At 38.6% G+C, this 20,060-nt stretch overlaps 1 protein-coding gene across 2 annotated transcripts; it reads right to left on the minus strand.

Moving 5' to 3' along the window:
* Window positions 1-5,640: 5,640 nt before the first annotated feature.
* Window positions 5,641-19,514, minus strand: LOC127622319 (protein FAM78A-like). 2 transcript variants are annotated; one of them, XM_052096393.1, is made up of 3 exons: window positions 19,141-19,514; window positions 15,403-15,739; window positions 5,641-9,834 (listed from the first exon to the last, which is right to left on the minus strand). In XM_052096393.1, the coding sequence occupies exons 2-3, from the start codon at window positions 15,693-15,695 to the stop codon at window positions 9,309-9,311; spliced, it is 819 nt and encodes a 272-aa protein (XP_051952353.1). In that variant the 5' UTR covers window positions 15,696-15,739; window positions 19,141-19,514; the 3' UTR covers window positions 5,641-9,308. The 2 variants fall into 2 exon arrangements, with proteins under 2 accessions (XP_051952353.1, XP_051952361.1); XM_052096401.1 differs by lacking the exon at window positions 19,141-19,514 and adding an exon at window positions 17,068-17,238 and having other exon boundaries at window positions 15,403-16,304.
* Window positions 19,515-20,060: the final 546 nt, after the last annotated feature.

Here is a 20,060-nt window from a genome sequence, read left to right on the forward strand (position 1 = left end):
CTGTTGTCAGTCTGTGTCGTTTTAGTCTTTTTATAGCATTGTCAGCTAAATGCTCCTTCAATATTATTGAGATGGAGGATATTTTATATCTAATAATGGAGCTGTTCTCTGCTCACATTCACAAGTCTGTCTCTGTATTTTCATGTTGATTTAAGCTTTATACTGTAGTCAAAATGCAAAGACTCGTGACATAAAATGCCTCATTTTGTTTATGAATAACATTTCAAATCAAGACATAAAGATGGTCGGGTTGAGTTGTGTTGCACTGAAAGTGACATCTTGCACTGAAACAGTGTCAGGTGTTCTGATCAGACAGGTAACATTAACAACTGTAATCAAACATTTGATGGCACAACACATACTTCACATTATGTAACTACGAGTTGTTAAAAACCTAGTTAGCAGACTGTAACAACAGGCCTGTGGTATTGGCTAAAAAGCTACATGAAGCACAAAAGCACTAAACCAGGACATTCACCCTAAATGAGTTTCCTTTTCAGTGATATTATTCCTGGTTATAAATGAAAGACAAACCTTAAATCACAATGACATTTTGACTTAATGACTTATTCACACTCCTTGACCTTGTGAATAAGACAGACCCCATGTGATGTCGTCAGACCCAAAACTGTTTCAAAACGGTGCCACATTGTGAAGCACAAAGAGAAAGATGTGCCGCAAACATTAAAAGCAGCATCACAAAGAAAAAATATTTTCCACAAAGTGAAACTCAAAGAAAAAGAAGTGCTGCCAAAGTCTGTTGCAGATTAAATAAACAATCTCAATTCTTGGGTTTTCATTTACAACATTCAATGTTTTTTGCAATACTTTATTTTTTGCAGCTATTTAAGGCATCGTATTGTCTCCATACTGATGTAATATAATTTAACCACAGCAAAAAATGTCACACTATTTACGCAAGATGCCTTCAAAAAAGATTTAAAGAGAGAACTTTTACTACCCCTTGATTGTAGTTGGAATAAACATTTACATTTACATTTCTGCATTTGGCAGACGTTTTTATCCAAAGCGACTTACAGTGCAATTATTACAGGGACAATCCCCCCGGAGCAACCTGGAGTTAAGTGTCTTACTCAAGGACACAATGATGGTGGCTGTGGGGTTCGAACCAGTGACCTTCTGATTAACAGCCCTGTGCTTTAGCCACTACGCCACCACCACAAACATGACTATATAACCGGTGTTATATGCTCGATTGTAATTGTAAATCTGCCGTAACCTGATATGTTCAAACTCTAAACAGATTTTGAAGTGCGGTGAAACGCAGGAGTGTTTGTAAGTGTAACGTGACCTGTCAGATGTCTCTCAAAGCACTAACATGAATTTATAATCCGTGATCATTTCAGCAAACAGCCCATATGATAAATTCATATTTGCAACCCATCTTTTTTCTGTTTTATTAACTTCATTAAATACTTCATGGTTTTTCTGATGATACTGGTCCAGTGTTGCTGGAGAGCATCTCTGATGACCTTGAAATTGTGTTGTTGCTGTATCTAAATTTACCCTGAGCTGAAGAATGTGAGCAATGTGACGGTGATGAAGAACTCATTGACAGTAGAACAAGAGGCGGTTATCTCAGTATATGATCTTTTATCTTATGGAGAATCTGGAATGTTGTTAATTCACACGTGGTGTTTGTGTGTCTGTGACGGGCTGCAGTACTACTGAGAGAATACACACTGACATCAGAATATCAACCAGTGTGTGTGTGTGTCTCTATTCACCTCCAGTACATTTCAATGGGCTTGTGCTTGTACTGAAATACAAATATGTCCATGAAGATTTCTTCTAAAATGCTTTGCTTTATTTGTATTTTTATTCAAATAAATTGTAGAACTATTTTGTTTGGTCAGGATTTTTACTTGATTTCTCTACAGAAATAGAATGTTCTCTGTATAGTTTAAGATTGTTCAAATTAACATTAAACCTTCTTTAAACAGAGACTATTTTGTAAAAACTGTCCACTTCTGTTAAAATGAACGAAAGTCCCGCCTTACAGGTAAAAGAACCAATCACCTTTTATATACAGACATCATCTGTCAATCAACTTGAGAACACACATGCACATTAGCTATACAAGCCGGGAAAATAGTGTTTTATTTGAGCGTAATATGAGGTGAAGAATCACAATTTATGATTCCAGTATTGTCAGATTTTACTGCTGGTTTGAAATATGTTCTTTGATCAGGTGTTTGGAAATTGTTCCTAAGGATGAACCAGACTTGTGGAGGGACCACAGTTTCTTTTCTGAGGTCTTGGCTGATTTCTTTTGATTTTCCCATGATGTCAAGCAAAGAGCCAATGAGTTTGAATGTAGACCTTAAAATATACCCACAGGTACACCTCCAATTATAGACATTTAGACATGCTGCTTAAAGGCACAGAGTTAACTTGGTGTATGTAAATTCTGACCCACTGGAATTGTGATATAGTCAACTAAAGTGAAACAATCTGTCTGTAAACAATTGTTGGAAAAATTGCTTGTGTCATGCACAAAGTAGATGTCCTAAATGACTTCCCAATACTATAGTTTGCTAATATTAAATCTGTGGAGTGGTTTCAATGACATCAAACTAAGTGCATGTAAACTTCTGACTTCAACTGTACAACATTATTGTAAAGTGTTATTAGCATAATTGGTACTGAATTCATAGAAGGACTCCTGACAGTGTCACAGAGGTCTTAGGAAAAGTTCATTGTTCCGAGCATTTGGCGTCTTGAATATTGTTCCTGGATCAGCAAGTTCTATTTGAACATGAGCGTGCTCCATTATTAGCATCAGTGATGTGCATCAGCAGGTGCACAAGAGCAGCATGTAAATATAGCTGCGAATGCCGACACTGTCTGTGCAGACGTGCCAACTGTGCCAACCTCCACTAAATTTATCTTGGTCTTTAATCTGCACATTGTTGCATAAAAGAGATTCTGAACTGACAGTAAATGACGGCTTTTTCAGATGGATCAGACCTTTCTTCCCTTTACATGAGCTTTATTAGTAGTGTTCAAGTAGTCAACTACATCGTTGACAGACATTGGATTTTTAAACAAAAATGTCTTACCTGCAGGTGTGTCACCAGCAGCTTCATCATATTCTTCAGTTTTTCCCCATCATGCCAGTGAAATAGAGGAATATTGAGTGTGTTAATCTGCTTCAGTTTAATCTCTTCCTCATGTATGATAATGGGATAATACACTCAATTATCAAATGTGTTTAAATCCACTCCAGTTTGTTGGTGAAACCAGATGCAGGAAAGAGTGCATTCTGATCTGGGCTGTTTGTACCAGAACATTTCAGAATTGAATCAGTAATCATTTCTTTTGAAAAGGTTACAGATGAACATTTAAGAAATCATGTTTTCACATTGCAGGCCCAAAACTATCAGTGCTGTAACTGCCTTATAGGGACTCGTTCCTCCCCATATTCAGATTAATTGTCAACAAATATGGGATTTTCAGTGTCTGATTCTAAACTATAATGCCTAATCCTAAATATGTGTTCCCAGCCCCTCAAAGCACCAATAGTCACTAACTGTTAGTACTACATTATTCCTTAATGCCTTATAAATCACACATTATCAAAAGTATTTTTATAGCATTTATAAAAGGGATAGTTCACTCAAAAACTACAATTCTCTCATCATTTACTCACCCTCATGTCATCTCAGATGTGTAAGACTTTCTTCTGCAGAACACAAATTAAGATTTTTAGAAGAATGTCTCCGTTCTGTAGGTCCATTCAATGCAAGTGAATGGTGACCAGACCTTTTGAAGCTCCATAAAAAGTACATAAAGGCAGCATACAAGTAATCCATAAGACTCCAGTGGTTTAATCCATGTCTTCAGAAGTGATATGATAGATGCGGGTGAGAAACAAATTAATATTTAAGACCCTTTTTACTATAAATTCTCCACTCTGTCAATCTCCAATTTAACTTTCACTTTCATATGATTTTTTTTCTTCTTTTTATCCCCTATTCTCCCAATTTGGAATGTCCAATTCCCTCTCCTTAGTAGGTCCTTGTGGTGGCGTAGTGACTCCCCTCAATTCGGGTGATGAAGGACAAGTCTCAGTTGCCTCTGCTTCTGAGATGTCGATCTGCGCATCTTATCACGTGGAGACTCACAGCATGTGGAGGGTCATGCTACTCTCCGCGAATCACACACAAATTACCACACGCCCCAATGAGAGCGAGCGCCACTAATCATGACCACGAAGAGGTTGCCCCATGTGACTCTACCCTCCCTAGCAACCGGGCCAATTTGGTTGCTCAGGAGATCTGGCTGGAGACCATGGATTTGAACTTGCAACTGCAGGCAGGGGTGGTAGTCAGTGTCAATATTCACTGAGCTTCACAGGCCCTGGTGATTCTCATTCTTCATGCATATCACCTTCTACTGGGCAGGGAGAAGAATTTCTAGCAAAACCGGACTTAAATATTGATCTGTTTCTCACCCACACCTGTCATATCACTTCTGAAGACATGGATTAAACCACTGGAGTCATATGGATTACTTTCATGCTGCCTTTATGTGCGTTTTGGAGCTTTAAAGTTCTGGTCACCATTCACTCGCATTGTATGGACCTACAGAGCTGAAATATTCTCCTAAAAATCTTCATTTGTGTTCACCAGAAGAAAGTCAAACACATCTGGGATGGCATGAGGGTGAGGAAATGATGAGAGAATTTTACTTTTTGGGTGAACTATTCCTTTAATCTTGGTTAATGTAAATTTATATTAATATTGTAATACAGTAGTTATACAATTATTACACAATTGGTCATTGGGATGTTAGTTCACAATGCATTAACAAATGTTAATATTTTAACTTTTTTAATGTTTGAATAAAAATGTGTGTCCTTAATATTCATTTTCCTGTGTGTGAATATAGTCACGCTTAGTATCATGCCTAACAACCCCCTTCAGACGTGACTACACACAATACAGCACAGTCTTTGCGCCTTTTTGCCTAATAATATGTTTTTCTCTGCATGTTAATAATGTAAGTTCAGCGTGTTCTTTTTATTATATCAGTAGTAAAACATGTGGACAGGCAGCATTCAAATGATACTGTGTACTTTTTTTTTTTTTTTATAAATTCTTTCGGTCTGGCAGATATTCATTAATACGATGTGTCAGTCACTCTGTGATGTCAGCTCTTATTTCATATTCTTCAGCAGCATTTCCTCAGACCACACTGCTGACAAACACTGAAACCCCTTCAGCCGTCTTGAGATCACTGGGGCTTCAAGACAATCATATTCTTCAATATTCTCTATAGACATGTTTTTGTGTTGTTGGGGTGTGTGCACAGTCAGTTCTGTATGAATGTAAAATCAAATGTCTACATGTTAAATACACAAGTTATGAAGAATCATCACTCTTCTGTTGTCTCTCGTTCTTCCTCTGGTCTCTCTCTGTTGAATTTCTCAATCTAAAGCTATTTGCTCATTTAACAGTTTTAGTATTGTTATTCATACTTCATGTATTAATCTTGTGGTTCACATAAGAGGCACACGTCAGCAGGTTATATTTCTCACCAAAGATTTCATTTAAGCAATTAAATGAGCCAAAACACAAACTACATCAGTTTTAATCAATAACAAGAAGCTCTTTTGAATTTCACTTTTATTTCTTCATGGAAAATATCTCGTCTGTATTTACAATGTGCATGTTCACAGTTTCAAATATGTCCCAGTCATATTTGTCAAGTATTATTTTCATGGACATAATATAAAAAAACAAACACACCATCAGAAATAAAATCAAAGAAACAGCTTTCACAATAATATAGCCCCTTATCTGAATCGCACAGAAACACACCGAGCGGTTCACTGTCACAAACTGTTATTTACAAAATATTTGAAGATTTGAATTTGATTTAAGGGGATTTATAGTGCAGATGTCCCATTCATAAAATTATGAATATTGGAACAAAATATTTCAAGGCAAAAAGCCAAACTATTCAGTGCATCGATGTCGTTAGCACAGGATGTTTTAGGCCTGTTTTACCTTTTAATTTGATGTCTTTATATGAATATTGACATTCAAAAATATATAACAATAAATATATTATTTTGATTGTTTAAAAAAAAAAAGACTAAATTCTAAGCTGAAAGATGTAGTTTGTTTATTCACTACAGTGAACAATTTGTCTCGTTTGTCATGTCATTTTGAGCCCTATTGATGAAACACTCATTACAGACCAAACACTCACACACATAAATATACCTGCTAACAGGTCATGTTCTGTCAGTCAGAGGGGTTTTACATTGTGCATGTGAACATAAAGCATTTTTGGCATATGTGGATAATAATATTCCTCTGTTTAACTCCAGAGTATCTTTAGAGAGGTTTAAGCAGCTTCACACAAGTCCTCATCGCTGTGTGTGATTGTACAGAGCCTAAATTGCGCTGCTCTGTGTTTCCCATCAGAATAAAACATCTAATCCACACCAACAGCAGCTGCTGTATACATCCATGTGACTGATTGAACTCAACTTGTAGACCAAAGAACTCCCTTAATGTTGACTAAAATAATCAATCTGTTTTCTCTGAATCTGCGTACAGTTGAGTCAAACCCGTCTTTTCACGGACAGATCATAATCTATGAGATCCGATCTGGGTCCCTTCATCACACAGAACTACTGTACGACTTCAGAAGATATTACAATCTAGAGCACGAGTCCTATGGACTACTCTTATGAAAGTTTTAATGTGCTTTTTAGTTGTTTTTGGTGTTTCGATTATATGAGTAGAACAAAGAATGACACCAAATCAAACCCTTGAGTCCCTCCATATATAGTGAAGCCCAAAAGTCTGAGACCACATTCAGAATGTTTACATGCACTTTGAAAGTTCAACTTCAGTCAATAATTTGTCATGTCGACTAAGATCGTACCAGTCCCATGTCTATAAAGTCAGACTAACAGACCAGGTTAGTCTGGTTTCGTCCAGCCTGTACATGCTTTAATTGGACCACAATCGGTCTCTGCGTTGCTCCTTGTGAAACACAGAGGTGACATGCAACATGTATTTAACACTTCCACAGCTGTTGACCTTCTTTCAAATATTCATTATGCATTGTGTCATGTATACTTGGACTGGCAGATGAAGACTGTAGGTCAATTATAATTGCAATTTTAACTGTAATGATTGAAAATCTGGGATACAAACCTTTTGTAACACTTAAAACAAAGTTGTGACATGAGGACGAAATATTACAAATTCTCCACTATTTCAAATATGAATTATAGTGACATTAAATAAGTGAAGTCTATGCAGACGGTTCGCTTGCGTCCATTGAAGCACATCAGATGCGTTCTGGAAAGAGAGGTATTCAAGTACATTTTTCAATTCAACTTTCACTGAAATTGTTAACACTGATAGTAAAATTTGTTATGAAATTAGAAGCATTTTCACTAGTGATCTCAGACTTCCACTGTACGTGTATCAGGTGTGAACCCTTCAGTATAACTAAAACTCACAAACTCAAACTTAAATCTCACATTTTTGCCAAATGACTAAATGCACCTCCCATCTGCTTTAGCTGTCAGCTTATTAATAACAGCATCAATTGACCACTCAAGATGTCCCGAATCAATGACTGACATCCCTCACACAGCAATGGGGGACAACGGACGTGTATTAGAAAATCTGTATTTTCAGCTCTCCAGTGTTTGAAATACTTTGGAAGATCATCAATACCTGTTTGTCAGCTGTTTTGGAAAAATATATCTGCAACTAAATCACTTTAGTTAAGTGCCTGTTTAAAATGCTGTATGCATAATAATATCTATAATTCCTTCATGTTTGTGCAAAACAGATCCACACTCTAGGGAATTTTGCCTTCATTTCATTCAGTACACAGCCATCCCATAGAGATGTCATCAAAGTCCCCTTCAACAGGAGTCATTTAGGAGGAATAAGGAAAGATTGGGACACATCTGCGGTTCTAACAGGTCGGATGTGTGTTTTACTGCATTGCACTTCATTTAAGGCTAAAAGTTTGCCGTGGAAAGCAATGTAAACTTAAGGCAGCGTGAATCCAATGTCCTGCATGTTTAACATCAAAAAGTTACACTTTTCATTTGAAATATGCCACAACATTAAATATGACTCGCATATATAAACGTGCACTATCGCTAGCCCCTTTGACATTTAGTCACGAGCAGGATATGAATTATAGGTATCTATCATTCAATTGTCACTGCCATTAAAATGTTCATTCTTCATATCAGGAATGGAATTGTTACTACTGATAATGCAAATGATTTCTTTTTTCAGTCAATAATCAGGTGTGCACTAGTAAAAACATTATGTTTGATATCTGTAACTGCAATTTTGCAATGATCTGTCATTCATTTCTGTTCACAACACAATTACAGATATCTATATTGAATGTTTTTACTAGTTGAAATTCCAAATGCGCATATCAGTGATGCACTTCTCTAGTAAAAATGATCTTTTTTGGGATCAATGACATTACATTGTTACAAGCGCAAATGTCCATCCCTGATATCAACAACTGAATTACAACTAGTAAAAATGCTCATTTTTCATATCAGTTATTTGGTTTTCACTAATATCAATGTTCATATCACAATGTGATTGTAACAACTAAGAAAGCTTTTATTAAAATATCTTTAATTACTCTTCAATTTAATGATATCTGAATCCATTTCCAGATATCTGAAATACTGAATCTAACATGTTCAAGTTCATTTACATAACTGATATGTGCACTTCTAAATCAAATATACCTGTAATTGCATTTGAACCGGAGTCAGTGACAGATCATTGTGACAGTTTACTTGAGAAAATGCAATTACAGGTATCAGGAATAATGATTTTTTTAGTAATGACATCAGTTTTCTTATCAAGAATTAAAATGTTTACTAGTGCACACCTAATAAATGATATATAAAAGTTGCATTTTTACTAATAGTAACTCCATTGCTACTACCAACAATTGGCATTTTTACTAGAGGACATTTTATTACAGATATCTACAATTCATTTTCTGCACGTGATTACATGTCATTTCAGCTTGCCATATGTGCACATGTATACCAGTTAGCCAGTTATTGTAATGCATGGCTATAAAGCAATATTCCCAAACAACATAAAAAAGCATAAAAATCTCGTAGTCTTTTAGCACAGTGATCCCGAGCCAGTCTGCAGGTAGAGCGGTTTGTTTGCACTTTGTTTCAGATTCATGACCCTTCATATCAACGGAAGCAAGTGCTTATTTGTACTCAATCTTATTAGATACAGTGAAGAGGTTCACTGTTTGGCCGGGATGACCACCACTGCATCACCAGTCCTGGGGCGCCACATCAGGACCTGAGCGTCGTTGGCATTGGGTTTGATCATGGCATTGGGTGGGATGGGTTCGTTCTTGCTGAGCACCTGCGGTTGCTCCTGGGCTATCGGCTCACGCAGCTTCGCCCTCTGGCCGAGCGGTTTGTCCGAATCCACCTCGATGTGCAAACGCATGCGCCAGCGCACCGTCTGCAGCACCAGGATCTCGCCCGATGCCTGGTTGATGGCCACCAGCCACGTGATGAAGCTCTGGTCCCTCCAGATGCTGCTCAGCATGGGCACATTACTGTCACTGACGGGCACGCCCCACGTCACGCTCGGGTAGAAATTGTCATTCATGCTGACGGTGAACTTGGTGTTCTTCTTGGTGGGTCCCACCACGGTGCACGTCTCGGTGGTGTTGCCGTACCACGGGTAGTTGACGCCGTCCGAGTCGCTGATGGCTTCGATCTTTCCGTCTCGAAGATCCGGGAGCTCCCAGCTCGACCTGTGGGCAACATCATAGGATGACAGTGTTGGAGATGGCCTTGAAAATAAGAGTGAATTGGGCCGAAAGGCCGATGAAAAGCAGTGAGTCATAAACCCTTGTTGGTGAATCTAAAGAGAACACTAATAGCCAAAAGCAAGTGATGCTTTTTATTCCAGCTCTTATGTGGAGGTTAATCATAGCACAGTGCTTTCAGAGTCTGACCAAAGATGAAGAGATGATTCTTTCAAAAAGAATAAACTTCAAATGTAGACACAATATGCATCTATTTTGAGTCCAATTGTCCCAAAACAGCCACCATCATGTAAATCGCCGTGTATGCTTGTAGAAATGGCATATTTTGGGGATGGGAATCAAGGATTTGAACAATTCCGGTTCGGATTATCATTCTCTTTCCAAACGTTTCTATTAACTATTCTTTATAATGTGTGTTTCATGCTGTAAATTCAAAAGATCTGGCTCGTAAGAGTTATTCAGTCGAGAATCCGTCTACTCAGGTTTCAATGATTCGGTCAGACAGCAAAATACTCAAGGGGTGATGCGCTGTCAGGGTTCGGAGGATTACTTTTGAAATGTAATCCACTACAGATTACAAAATACATGCTGAAAAATGTAATTGGTAACATTCCATTGGATTACTCAAGGTCAGTAATGTATTCTAAATACTTTGGATTACTTCTTCAGCACTGGTAGATTTTTTTCAAAAACTCAAAATACACATTAAAAATACATTCTCTGAAAAACCCAAATATCTTCTGCAGTGTTGTTTCTAAAACAAGATACATCAAACTAAGGATTTTTTGATATTTTTAACACAATTTTTTTGCCCTAATATCAAAGATCTTACTAGAAAAAAAGACATTATTATTTGAAATCATTTGTGTTTCTGAGCAAATAAACAATTATCGAGATATGTTTTTAATGTCGTCAACAGCTGAAAAATATCAAGATATAATTTTGAGTCATATCACCCTGCATGTCACAGGGCCATTAAAAATCATAACCCTGCCCGGACCGCACTGGTCGCACTAGAGGTTTTGTTTCGTATTAAACGGTTAGTTCACTCCAGAGAGGCGTAGCCACGGGTGGACCCAAATTAGACCCAGACCCACCCAGAATATTAGAGATTACACTTTGACTTCAAATATATATTTATAAAACAGTTTAAAAAATGCTAATATTCTGATTTCTGAAAGTGTGAAAGAACTGTTTGATTTTGGTAAAAAAAAAAAAAATTAGGCAAAAATTTGGCCCATCCATTTTTTTGAGGCCACCCAAAAGTTGAGAATCTTCCAGTTTTGCCGACATGAGTCGTATGAACTTCTTTTTTGAGACTTTTCTGCCATTTTTTTGTGTTTTCATTTTTGGGAGAACTACCCCTTTAAGCTGGCAGAAGCTGCAGCCGTTCTCCATGACCTTCATGATACAGTAGAATCAGCACACAGCGGCCGGTGAGGATGATGGCAGGACAGTCAGAGCTGCTGGACTATCGATCCTCTGACAGCAGGAAAACAATGACCTTTCTCCCAGAACCCGTGTATCAGCACAAGAGCACCACTGATCACACAACCAACTTTGATTATCATCAGGGGAATACAAATACAAACTGTGCGTGTGTGTGTGTGGTGTGTGTGCATTTCTGTGTGTTTTTGTGTGTGTGTGTGTGTGTGCGTGCGTTTCTGTGTGCATTTCTGTGTTTCTGTGTGTGTGAGAGAGAGTGATAGATAGTGAGTGTGTGCGAGAGAGAAAGTGTGTGTGTGAGAGTGTTTGTGTCTGTGAGTGAGTGTTTGTGTGTCTGTGTGTGTCCGTACATGTCTTTATGTCTGCGCGCATGTGAGAGTGTTTGTGTGTGTGTGTGTGCGCGTGCGTTTCTGTGTGCATTTCTGTGTTTCTGTGTGTGTGAGAGAGAGTGATAGATAGTGAGTGTGTGCGAGAGAGAAAGTGTGTGTGTGAGAGTGTTTGTGTGTCTGTGTGTGTCCGTACATGTCTTTATGTCTGCGCGCATGTGAGAGTGTTTGTGTGTGTGTGGGTGCGTGTGTGTTTGTGTGTGCGCGCATGTGTGTGTGAGTGTTTGTGTGTGTGTGTATGAGTTTTTGCGTGCGTGTGTTTGTGCGCATGCGTGTGTGTGTATGAGTGTTTGTGTGTGTGTGTATGAGTGTTTGTGTGTGCGAGTGTGTGTGTTTGTGCGTGTGTTTGTGCGCGCGTGTGTGTGTCTGTGCGTGTGTGTGTGTATGAGTGTTTGTGTGTGTGTGAGTGTGTTTTTGAAAAGTTATTGCTGTTTGTTTACTCATTAATCAGTTCACAATATTTGTGTGTTTCTTCAACTTTAGGCAATTTTAGTCTTATTAAATTAAGTCTTATAACAAAATGTTTCCCACTCTGACTAGTTTATTTCATTTCTCTACTAACAATGTCCAACAGTGAATGTACATGTATCATGTATCTTTTTTGGGAATTTTCTCCCCTTTTTCTCCAAATTTGGAACGCCCAAATCCCAATATGCTTTTAAGTTCTTGTGGTGGTGTAGTGACTCTCCTCAATCCAGGTGGCAGAGGACGAATCTCAGTTTGCTCCACGTCTGAGACCGCCAGTCTGCGCATCTTATCACGTGGTTTGTTGAGCGCATTGCCAAAGAGACATAGCACCATGTGGAGGCTTCACACCTTCCACCGCGGTATCCACACGCCCCACCGAGTGAACCACATTATAGCGACCACGAGGAGGTTACCCCATGTGACTCTACCCTCCCTAGCAACCAGGCCAATATGGTTGCTTAAGAGACCTGACAGGAGTCTTTCAGCACGAGATTCTCACCACAGTGTCAAATTCTGTCTTGTGTTTAATAAAATTTTGTCTGGAAACGACACTGATGGAAATGAAATGTTTGATGGTTTTGAAATAAAACAGTCACCCTCTTTTCTTGCTCATGGTAATTTAATAGTGAACATTTGATGTATCCTAAATTCATTTCATATTTCATACTTTTTTCATAATTTAGCAGAAATATTCTGCGGACAAGTGATATTTCCCTTGATTTATCTTTGTTTTGTCTCATATTTCATCTCAAGCATTCTCTTCACTTTTGTCCACTTGATTAACAAGTATGCTAACTGTTGACAAAAAACTGAAATAATAATAATAATAATAATAATTAGTGTGATGGAAATTACGTCACAACTGTTTTCATAGATTCATATTTTAATATCTGGATCTGGGACTAAAAGAGTCAAATCTATACATAACAGGGATTTTAATATACCAAAAATAAATGATGATTTGATTTAAAAATCTTAATTTTAAGTACAAATCAAATGTCTATCTGTTCATTTAATAAAAATGGACTTCTCATGAACTACAACCTTTCACAAGACATTGTTCGGTTTCTATCTCGGGCGACTCGTCACGTGTTTTCTGGAACACTAAACCACTGAAAACAGCAGCTTTTTTAAACACTGATGAAAAAACTATAACAAGCGGCTTCTTCCCCAAACCACCATCACACGCTCATTACAGGAAACACACACATTTCAATCAAACACATGACATTAACCATTCCAATAATCTGGAAACAGGTGCTGATAGAACTCACACTTTAATCCTGAGAAAGTGAGCGGCAGGTCAGAAAACATATATGATCTGAAATGATTTTCTTGCTTGCTGTGTATAAATGTCTGTAGAGCGAGAACATTATCAGCTCAGAACAGCTGTTGAGCAGAACTGTAAGTGGAGAGCATCGCGTGTCAGTTTACTGAATTCTGTCGGTGTTCTTCAATGTAAAAGTCCATCAAATCAGACAGAAGTAAAGCAACATCAGGGACTGAATGAAACATTTTCACACAAATGTTAAAAAGAACATAATGCTGCGATATCTGCAGAATATACAGTATGTCAGTTGTTGAGATGTATGCTGGAGACACAAAAACATTCTTGCAGTTATAAGTAGAGGTGAACCACTGTTATAAAGGAAATGACATCCTTTACTGGCAAAGGAAGTGAAAAATGAGTATTTTTTGGTGAACTGCTGCTGTCAGATTACACATTAAATATCACTCATTAGAAATACAGGACATCTCTAGAAATTCAACAACACTATTTCTGTGCTCTTATTTTCCAGGAATAAGCTGCGGGTGAGAGTGTGCTTATATCGGCCGTGAAGTCTCAAGGTATCTAAAGACACTGAAGGCTTTTTTCATACAGGAAATAGGGCAAAGTATAGTCTGTGCAACAGGAAGTAGGACGAGTGAAAGCTCTTCGACATGTTGGCTCTGTAATGTTGTAATGACTGTAATATCTATTATGAGGTTCAACGTTCATTTTTGCAGTTTGAGCCACAGAAACTGTGCATACATGATCCTGCATGTAAATACTTTGACATGTGTTTTGTTTCTCAGGAGGAAATACTGATGCAGCACAAAGATTTCAAAGTGCATAAGACACCAGATCAGCCGTATTTCCCCTCAACTTCAAACCCTGGCCATTCAGCTATCCCCAATAAACACCCCAAAACTAGAACTGATCAGTCAATCAGCATTACCTGTTATTCTCATGGCATGACTTTTATACAATTAAAATGTTGCTGAAACAGGATCTTGTTAGTTTCATATCAAACACTACATGTTCACTCGTTCCCGTCACATCATTTAAGACAAATTTGCCATAAAACATTGTGATCTAGAAACCAGGTTCATTTTACACTGAAATAAACGATGCAACTTATCAAATAAACAACAGTCACACTTTACATGGCGGTGCTTGTTTTACTGTGTAAGAAAATGATCTGTTATACTGATGAACTACAATTATTTCACAGATTGAAGGAATGTTCCCGGGAGTGAAGCTCGTCAGCATTTGTGTCATAATGTTTAATTACCACATAAATTTCTTTTCTTTCAAAATAAGCACAAATGTGTGTTCCAGTGAGACGCTTCCAATGGAAGTCAATGGGGTTTAATCTGTACACATTAAAATACTGTTTCAAAAGTATAGACACAAGACATGAACAATATGTGTGTTAACATGATTTTACTGTCATTAAATCACTTATTAACCACATCTGTGGAAATTATAGACAATTTTACAACATCGTTGCTATGATGACATAATGCTGTAAACCTTAATCCTGCAAAAAGTGATGATTTGAACCTATTTTACAGCTCAATAAATAAGAATGTACATGCTTTTATAAGAGGCACATTTTTGTCTTTAAATTCTCCAAAAATTGGCCCCGTTTTCTTTCATCACAACTATCTCACCCACATTTATGCTTTTGTTTTTTGAAGTCAAAATGACTGTTTGTGGTGTTCAACGTTTTACCACAAATGTTGTTGATTAAGTTGAACTTCTATCGAACCCACAATATTCCTTTTATAAATAGTTAGCCTACTATTCTTCTGAAGCTTTTTCCACTGTTTGAAGGAGATCATTTATAAATGAATATAATATATTATGGTTGAAAAGAAGAAAGTGCACTTTGACAGAAACTACTTTTGCAAGTGTACACTAATTATTGATTTGTGTTGTATTTGAATCAGAGGCATGGAAACTTTGTACAGTATGTCATGTACTTACATCCCTGTGGCTCCGTATTTGTTGTGGAACTCCATGTGATTGCACGCCTGAATCCAGCCGATCGTCCAGCTCTCTTTAGCGGCCACCGGCGGCACCAGCACCCGAGCCGACGCGCGGAAATGCGGCGTGCGGTAGCGCAGCACCACGCTAGAGGACTCGTCGATGCTGGTGGGGTTCGAGTCAATGGACGAGTTCACCTCCAGAACCACGATGCTGTCCCGGAAACTCTTGGGTTTACACCTGATACTCTGAATACAGCCCATCACAATCCACACGAGCGGCCAGCACGACATGAACCCTCAAAATAACACACTAGATAGTGTCCGACAGGAATGAGCTGCAAACAGGACGGAAGAACGATTTATCACTTCTGCAAATGGTCTTCTTAATTCAATAATTAAATTAAATTAAACAAAGCAAATAGAAAATAATATTCGTCAACTTTCCGTCATTTGCGGACTGTAAACTCTCACACACTCACTATCTCTCTCTCACACACACTCACACGCACACACGCACACACACACACTCACTATCTCTCTCACACACACACACTCACACGCACTCACTATCTCACACACACTTACTCACACGCACACACACACACACTCACACGCACACACACACTCACTATCTCTCTCACACACATACTCACACGCACACACACACACTCACTCACTATCTCTCTCACACACACACTCACACACACACACTCACTCACTATCTCTCTCTAACACACACACACACACACACACACTTACTCACTCTCTCTCTCTCACACACACACACACACACACACATGTTGGTCTACCTATCATTATGAGGACTTTCCATAGACATAATGACTTTTATACTGTATAAACTATAGATTCTATCCTCTAAACCTAACACAACCCCTAAACCTAACCCTCACAGAAAACATTCTGCATTTTTACATTTTCAATAAAACATTGTTTAGTATGATTTTTAAGCGATTTGAATTATGGGGACACTACAAATGTCCTCATAAATCACATTTATAGCATAATAACCTTGTAATTACCAGTTTGTAACTTACAAAATTGTCCTCGAATCACAAACACGCACACTCGCTCACTCACACACACACACACACACACACACACACTCTCTTTACACATTCACACACACACACATATATACACTATCTCTCTCACACACACACACACACACACACACACACACACACACACACACACACACACACACTCTCTTTACACATTCACACACACACACACATATATACACTATCTCTCTCACACACACACACACACACACACACACACACACACATATATACACTATCTCTCTCACACACACACACACTCACACACTAATACTCACACACACACACTCACACACTAATACTCACACACACACACTAATACACAGACACACACACACACACACACACACACACTCACACACTAATACTCACACACACACACACTAATACACAGACACACACACACACACTCACACACTAATACTCACACACACACACACACACACTAATACACAGACACACACACACACACACACACATGTTGGTCTACCTATCATTATGAGGACTTTTCATAGACATAATGACTTTTATACTGTATAAACTATAGATTCTATCCTCTAAACCTAACCCTACCCCTAAACCTAACCCTCACAGAAAACATTCTGCATTTTTACATTTTCAATAAAACATTGTTTAGTATGATTTTTAAGCGATTTGAATTATGGGGACACTACAAATGTCCTCATAAATCACATTTATAGCATAATAACCTTGTAATTACCAGTTTGTAACTTACAAAATTGTCCTCGTAAATCACAAAAACACGCACACTCGCTCACTCACACACACACACACACACACACTCTCTTTACACATTCACACACACACACACATATATACACTATCTCTCTCACACACACACACACACACACACACACACACTCACTATCACTCACACGCACACACAAACTCACTATCTCTCTCACACACACTTACTCACACACACACACACACTCTCTTTACACATTCACACACACACACACATATATACACTATCTCTCTCACACACACACACACTCACACACACACACTCACAAACACTCTCTCACACATACACACACACACACTCGCTCACTATCTCTCTCACACACACACTCACACACACTCACTCACTATCTCTCTCTAACACACACATACACACACACTTACTCACTTTCTCTCTCTCACACACACACACACACACTCTCTCTCACACACACACACACACACTCACTCACTCACACACACACACACACACACACACTCTCTCTCACACACACACACACACACACTCTCTTTACACATTCACACACACACACACACATATATACACTATCTCTCTCACACACACACTCACTCACAAACACTCACACACACATCCACTCTCTCTCTCACACAAAGACTCACTCACAAACACACATACACTCGCACTCTCTCTCTCACACACACTCACACACACACACATCCACTCTCTCTCTCACACAAAGACTCACTCACAAACACACTCACACACACACACACACACATGCACTCGCACTCTCTCTCACTCACACACAGACACTCACATACACTCTCTCTCTCACACACAAACACTCTCTCACACATACACACACACACACACACACACTCACTCTCTCTCTCACACACACACACACTCACTCTCTCTCCCTCACACATACACACACACACTTATAAACACACACGTTAGTGCAGGTATCATTATGAGGACTTTCCATAAACATAATGATGTTTATACTATATATTCTATCCCCTAAACCTCACACAACCCCTAAACCTAACCCTAAAAAAAAAAAAACAATTTCAATAAAAATGTTTTTTTAAGCTATTTAAATTATTGGGACACTAGAAATGTCCTCATAAACCTTATTTATAGAATAATACCCTTGTAATTACCAGTTTGTAACCTAAAAAATGTTCCTCGTAAACTACATAAACATGCCCACTCACACACACACACTCATACACACATACACTCTCACTCTCTCTCTCACACACACACACACATACACTCTCTCACACACACACTTAAAATGTATCTCTGTCTCACACACACAAACACACACACACTTAGACACGCACTCACTCACAAACACACTCACACACACACACTTAAAATGTATCTCTGTCTCACACACACAAAGACACACACACACACTCACACACGCACTCACTCACAAACACACTCACACACACACACATACACTCACACACACATATAAAATCTATCTCTCTCTCACTCACAAACACACTCACACACACACACACACACACACACATACACTCACACACACATACACACATAAAATCTATCTCTCACACACACACACACACACACAATTACATTTAAAAAAAAATTGAATACTGTTGTTACCTGGAATTATAAATGAACATATTTGTAAATAGCCTATTGATATTGAAATTACTTTATTGCATATTGCGATTGGCTGTATACTGTTGTATAACTATTGTACGCGCAAAAAAAAAAAATACAAAATAAACATATTTTCTCTTTAACTAAAAGCACACTCGAGCCTTTGACTTCTTTATGGGCATCACAAATAACGCCATGCATTGCATTTTTCAAATCAAAAGAATATTCACGTTGATTTGGTATGCTCTGAGTTTGTCTTTATGTTGAAATGGAAGAAGCTCACTTTTATTGTTTGTTTCTTGTGCAGTTGTGAGTAACTGATCCGTGAATTTGAGCCGCCGCAACATCCAGGTCAACTTCATCACCTCTCAACGTCCTTGAGTCCCGCATCAAACAGAAATAAATCCCTCCTGCTGTCATGAACGTGAATGTTCTGTTAAAAACACCACCATTCTTCATCGATACTAATCCATCCTCATCCTTCTCATCCTGACCGCGGAGCTGCGCTCAGACTCCGTCCCGCAGCGCTGTGAGCGGCGCACCATCAGCTGCAGCTGCTGTCCCTCAACTGCGCAGCTGCGCGTCACTTCCGCTGCACAACACACGCATGACGGGAACTGTAGTTCTGGAAAATCTGAAGATATCAGGCAACAAGCCTGGAAAAGAATATTATAGGGTGACCATCTTTTTCGGACCTTAAAAAGCATCCGGCCGGGATTTCTAAATTTGAGAAAATGTTCGGGATTGGGCTTCAGTTGCATTATGATGTGCATCTGCACCTTCAATGACTGTCTGGTTTGGTGCAGCTAAGAAATCAGACATCAGAAGACTACAAAGGACAGTTCGGTCTGCTGAGAGGATTATTGATTGCCCCCTGCCCCCCTTCAAGAACTATACACTTCCAGAGTGAGGAAAAAGGCTGGTAAAATCACTCTGGACCCCACTCACCCTGCCCACTACCTTTTTGAACTGTTGCCTTCTGGCCGGCGCTTCAGAGCACTGAGCACCAGAACCGTCAGACACAGGAACAGTTTTTTCCCCCAGGCCATCCATCTAATGAACAATTAAATTGCCCCATTGAGCAATAATTATGTGCAATACACAGTTTAATTTTAATTTATATTATCCAACATATCCACTTCTGCCATTACTTACATTGCTCTGTACATAATATACAGGTTTTTGTTCTTTATATAACAGATT

Source organism: Xyrauchen texanus, chromosome 3 (genome assembly GCF_025860055.1).
Source record: "Xyrauchen texanus isolate HMW12.3.18 chromosome 3, RBS_HiC_50CHRs, whole genome shotgun sequence".
In the NCBI taxonomy this organism is placed as follows: Eukaryota; Metazoa; Chordata; class Actinopteri; order Cypriniformes; family Catostomidae; genus Xyrauchen; species Xyrauchen texanus.

Bases quoted from the DNA above. Each gene is read 5' to 3' on its own strand.
- LOC127622319 (XM_052096393.1), bottom strand. From the start codon at position 15,695: ATGTCGTGCTGGCCGCTCGTGTGGATTGTGATGGGCTGTATTCAGAGT. The intron at 9,835-15,402 runs GTAAGTACATGA...TGTTGCCCACAG, and splicing joins AAATACGGAGCCACAGGGAT to GTCGAGCTGGGAGCTCCCGG.